General features: G+C 34.5%; 1 protein-coding gene across 1 annotated transcript; it reads left to right on the top strand.

Moving 5' to 3' along the window:
* The first annotated feature begins 1,039 nt into the window (after nt 1-1,039).
* LOC124845169 (transmembrane 9 superfamily member 10-like) lies at nt 1,040-4,436 on the top strand. The gene is made up of 7 exons (XM_047322235.2): nt 1,040-1,236; nt 1,825-1,989; nt 2,074-2,183; nt 2,269-2,377; nt 2,459-2,571; nt 2,745-2,895; nt 2,981-4,436. The coding sequence occupies exons 1-7, from the start codon at nt 1,111-1,113 to the stop codon at nt 4,136-4,138; spliced, it is 1,932 nt and encodes a 643-aa protein (XP_047178191.1). The 5' UTR covers nt 1,040-1,110; the 3' UTR covers nt 4,139-4,436.
* Nucleotides 4,437-5,543: the final 1,107 nt, after the last annotated feature.

The following is a 5,543-nucleotide window of genomic DNA, read 5'->3' as shown; positions in this document are numbered from 1 at the left end:
ATGAAGTTGGCGACGAGAGGCCCACTCGGATGTTCGACAGTTGTGTTGAGGGGTTTGAGGTTCGGCAGGTGACCAGAAAGGTGGGATCTGATGTTAGGAGCACCAAGGGTTTGGAGGAGTAGTATAAGAAAATGCTGGTTAAGATTCAGAATTTTAGTGGCTTCAGTATGCCTCGGTTAGAGGCAAACCGAGTCATAAATGTCTAATGAAATCAGGTGGATAAAGACCGAAGCAATAGACTTTAGTGGAGAGGGCTTTAATGCTTCGGTTTCATAAATAACGGAGTCAGTAGAAAGGATAGGTTTCAGTTTTTATTGAACCGAGGCGTATAAGTTTCTCTTAATTACAAAATTGCCACCGCATTTTAATATACTTCGATTTTATGAAAACTGAAGCGTATTAAACACGTTAAAAGACTAGTTTTTTTACTAGTGAGTATATAACTTAATTTTATACTTGTTACTTAATCAAAATCATAAAGGATTTTGTTCAAACAAAGTGGTTGTCTAAGTCATTCCCATCATACTCTCAAAGAAAGCTTATATTCTCATTTTGATAACTTTAATTGCATAAAAATGTGAGTTCTTATATTGAGTATATCATATCTGAAGGTCACTCCTTCTCAAAGTGCCTATTTATATGTTTAGAAATTAAGATATATTAAACATGACTGTGAATCATGTTTGAACAATCAACAACCACTTATATTCTATCAAGTAAAAGAGTAAATGGATAGAAGTTTATTACAAAGTGTTTCAAACAAACAAACCCTCACATTTTATTTCGAAATTATGTGGAAAATTTTGACAAATTCTTTTTTTTCTGAATAAGACAAAATTACCACCCACGTACCCGAAACTAAAATTGCAATGCATACTCTGATGAAGAAACATGTATGTTAATTTTATGCCTTTAGATACGAGAATAGTTGTTACGTTATGATAGAAAAACGTACCAACGGCCACATAACTTTTAGTCCAACAACTAAAACATCATTTTGTAACGAACATAGCAAGAAAACTTAAAACGCAAACTAGTAGGAGGAACGAGGGTAAGAGGAGAGAGAGAGATAGAGAGAGATAGAGAGAGAAAGTACGTTGTTTTGAAACCATGGCGAGAGAGCTTCTCGCACGCAATCTGGGTCAATGGATCTCTGTGTGTTTGCTGTTACTTTTTCATGTCAATTTCGGAACTTGTTTTTACCTTCCTGGTGTTGCACCCGAGGATTTCCACAAGGTACCTTTTTTCGTTAAAAAAACTGCTTGTGTCGTTGTTGAATTTTCAGTTTCATACTTTCTTCTGAATTTCTGGTATATTCATTCTTTCCCTAGCCTTTGTTAATTAAGATCCTTGATCAGTTTTACAAGTTGGCCAATGATGATATTTATTTTTGCTTGTTGGAACATTCAACGTTGGTTTGTGAGATCCGAGCATTATGGTGGTATCTGGGTATGAAATTCTTTCCAACCAGAAGTGGACGTGTTCCTGTGGCAGTCATTTTCACTTGATATCATTCACATTTCTTTTCTATAATTTTCGATTACCCAAAAACTGAAGAATCTAAATTTTGCAGTTCACGTGATGGTATTTTGATTAGTTGCAATGATGATGAGATTCCTTGTGCATGAATATTTTACGGCCATTCTGTTTTATCAAGAGGGAGATAAATATAGGAATTTAGACACGCACTTTTTCATCGCACCTGATTGATGTATTTTCCTTTCCATAAATGGCATTTCAGAGCTTATTTACATGATTTAATGAATGTTCATCGATCAGAATATGGTTTTGCATAAAACATGTTATGTTGTTCATTGGTGACAGGGGGATCTGTTGAGGGTGAAAGTGAACAAACTATCTTCAACAAAAACACAGCTTCCTTACTCCTACTATTCACTGCCTTATTGTCATCCCGATCGCATTGTTGACAGTGCAGAGAATCTTGGGGAAGTGCTTAGGGGTGACCGCATAGAAAACTCTCCTTACGTGGTTGGTTTAATTTTTGCATCAATTCTTCCTTCTCACATTTAGAATGTACAATTACAAAATACTGAAACAGTTTGATTCTTCAAGTTCAAAATGAGAGAACCCCAGATGTGCAATGTTGTTTGTCGGCTAATTCTCGACAAAAATTCAGCCAACGAGTTCAAGGAAAAGATAGATGATGAATATCGAGTGAACATGTGAGTCACTAATGACGCTATACTTTGCTTAGCTCTTTTACCTGACAAAAAATTCTATTTTCTTGTATACTTTTCAATGTTGCAGGATTTTAGACAATCTTCCTTTGGTTGTCCCACTGAGACGACCTGACCACGAATCATCCTTGGTTTATCTGCATGGCTTCCTCGTTGGCCTTAAAGGGCAGTATGCAGGAGTAAGTGCTAGTTTTTAATCACCTTTGTTTTTGTCAATGGTTTGTATTTTATTTTGACATTTCAAACAAAAATGTTGACAGAACAAGGATGAAAAGCATTTTGTCCACAACCATTTAACATTCATAGTTAAGTATCACAGAGATCCACTGACAGAGATGTCCAGGATAGTAGGCTTTGAGGTTAAGCCTTTCAGGTTGTATTATATCTCTTTCCTTGGTTTTATCCATCCTTTGATTTTAGGAAACAATTTTTCTCTGGACAAATTGAAAACAAAAGTTACTTTTACTGTTTCTTACCCAACCATTTGAAACAAAAACAAAACATTCATTTTTGAAATTGTGAGTTGAAATCACTCCTATGAATCAGTGTAAAGCATGCATACGAAGGTGAGTGGGAAAATGACACGCGCTTAACTACATGTGATCCTCATGCAAAAAGGTTAGTCTCAGGCTCTGAGCCTCCTCAAGAGGTTGAAGACAAAAAAGAGATTATTTTTACCTATGATGTTGAGTTCCAGGTTAGTTGCACTGTTCATGGTAATGAAAAAAGGGTGCATGCAAGAATTGAGTTTGGATGTTCATTTGTTGTTGAAATCTTTGCAGGAAAGTAATTTGAAGTGGGCATCTCGCTGGGATTCCTATTTACTGATGGCCGATGATCAAATTCATTGGTTTTCAATTGTTAATTCTTTGATGATTGTACTTTTCCTCTCGGGTATGGTGGCTATGATAATGTTGAGGACACTTTACAGAGACATCTCAAAGTACAATCAATTAGAGACACAGGAAGAAGCTCAGGAAGAGTCAGGGTGGAAGCTTGTTCATGGGGATGTTTTCAGGCCTCCTCCCAATTCAGATCTACTATGTGTATATGTTGGAACAGGTGTTCAATTTTTCGGAATGATTCTTGTGACAATGATGTTTGCGGCACTTGGATTCTTGTCTCCCTCAAACAGAGGGGGGTTGATGACTGCAATGCTCTTGCTCTGGGTGCTTATGGGACTGGGTGGAGGCTATTCTTCAGCTCGTCTTTATAAAATGTTCAAGGGACCACAATGGAAGAAAATTGCTCTCAAGACAGCTTTTATGTTTCCTGCCACTGCTTTTTCAATTTTCTTTGTGTTAAACGCTCTAATCTGGGGCCAGAAATCTTCTGGGGCTGTCCCGTTTGGTACAATGTTTGCTCTTGTTTTCTTATGGTTTGGAATCTCAGTTCCACTGGTGTTTCTTGGTGGTCACTTTGGCTCTAAAATGCCAATGGCTGAGGATCCTGTGAAGACAAACAAGATTGCTAGGCAGATCCCAGATCAGCCTTGGTACATGAATCCAACGTTTTCTGTTCTGATAGGAGGCGTGCTTCCGTTTGGTGCTGTCTTCATTGAGCTTTTCTTCATTCTCACATCAATCTGGTTACATCAGTTTTATTACATATTTGGTTTCCTGTTCATTGTGTTCATCATCCTCATTGTTACTTGTGCTGAGATCACAATAGTTCTCTGCTACTTCCAGCTGTGTGGTGAGGACTACCGTTGGTGGTGGAGGTCATATCTCACTTCTGGTTCCTCTGCACTCTACCTTTTCCTCTATGCTGCATTTTACTTTTTCACAAAGCTTGAGATCACAAAACCAGTATCTGGAGTCTTGTATTTTGGATACATGCTGCTTCTTTCCTATGGATTCTTCGTGGTCACTGGTACAATTGGTTTCTATTCATGCTTCTGGTTCATAAAACTAATCTACTCATCAGTTAAAATTGACTGATCCTTTTCAGAAATGTCGGGATTCTTCTTCTAGATCTTTAGTTCCCACATTCAACTCAAACCTTCAGAAATTTTTAGGTTGTTTTACAGTTATGATTTTATTTGAATATATTATCCAGGGATCATTTTGTATACTAGTACTTTTCCCTCACGTTTCTCTCTTTCTAATTCTTTTGTCTAACACACTCATTAGGAACATTATCTCGTTGTCCTCAATGTCTATCTAGGATATCACAGTGGTAAATACATGAAATCCTGTTAGAATTTGAGAATATTTCTTTCTTTTGTGTAATATATGACCAATATACCATTTCATGTTTTTTTTATCATTGATTGCTACTTTAATGAAGATAAGTGATATATCACAATACATAAAGTTTGTTTTTAGTTTACAGTGTGTAGATGGAGATTCAAAACCTATCATGCCATATATTCATATATTTTTGAAGTTATCGATAGAAGTAAAGAACAAATAGTTGTAAATTTCAAAATCCAAGACTCTCAATAATTTATACTCGTTGGAATTTGCAATTACACAGGCATTTTCATGTTGCTTACTACCTTAATCCTAAGCAGTTATATAACTATAAATTTTTATATTGTAACTTATAATGATCTTTAATACTTATTTTTTATTTTTATCATATTTATTTGTGACAAAAACTTCAATAGTGAGTTTTATGAGACCGTTGGTAAATTAATTCAAAATAGAAAGATTAGATTTCAACTTGATACTCAAGAAAGCTTAAGGATTTGTTTTTAGAAACATGACGATAAACATTAGAGATAAGAAGAATCATGGTATAACTTTTAATTATTTGTCAAGATTTCTTAAAGTAGAATTATTTCACATTTATTTATGTAGGCTTTTTATTTGAAATTACAACTCTTGAGCAAGATAGTTATGGTGGACAGACTGTAAAAGATAACAGCATCTAACAATGATTTCTTGTCTAGCTTGTAGTGTTATTGGGTGAAAGAAATTACAACACATTTGATCAAGTACATAATGAAGGAAAAAAATCACTTAGACCAAAAAAGATTAAATCGTTTTTTCTTTGTTAAATATAATCCTCGATTTAGTTGAAGTAAAGGTTAAATAGGAGAAAGACAATATTTATAATCATATATATATTTATTTGATAATAAATCAAATAATGAGTTGATTACTGAAAATTCTACCAAATATTTTTTCATATGGATAAACATAAATATTTAATTCTTGAAAAGAGAACTCCAAACAAGAAAAAGTAAAAAAATATCCTTGTTTAAATTTTAAAACTTATGAAATTAAGTTAATCATAAATGTTAATGTACTTATATTGTTTTTTGTTTGTTTAATAAGTTGAAGAAATGTAACCATTAAGGTGAATAAAAAGGAAAAACTTATCATAATAACAAACGAC

Source organism: Vigna umbellata, chromosome 2 (assembly GCF_029865625.1).
Source record: "Vigna umbellata cultivar VRB3 chromosome 2, Vumbellata_1.0, whole genome shotgun sequence".
Taxonomy (NCBI): Eukaryota; Viridiplantae; Streptophyta; class Magnoliopsida; order Fabales; family Fabaceae; genus Vigna; species Vigna umbellata.
The sequence above is the reverse complement of the archived record's forward strand: the minus strand, read 5'-3'. Positions and strand labels throughout refer to the sequence as shown.

Excerpts from the sequence above, each read along its gene's own strand:
- LOC124845169 (XM_047322235.2), top strand. The coding sequence starts at position 1,111 with ATGGCGAGAGAGCTTCTCGCACGCAATCTGGGTCAATGGATCTCTGTG. Across the intron at positions 2,378-2,458 it reads TTAAAGGGCAGTATGCAGGA|AACAAGGATGAAAAGCATTT; the intron begins GTAAGTGCTAGT and ends AAATGTTGACAG. Across the intron at positions 2,896-2,980 it reads CCTATGATGTTGAGTTCCAG|GAAAGTAATTTGAAGTGGGC; the intron begins GTTAGTTGCACT and ends AAATCTTTGCAG.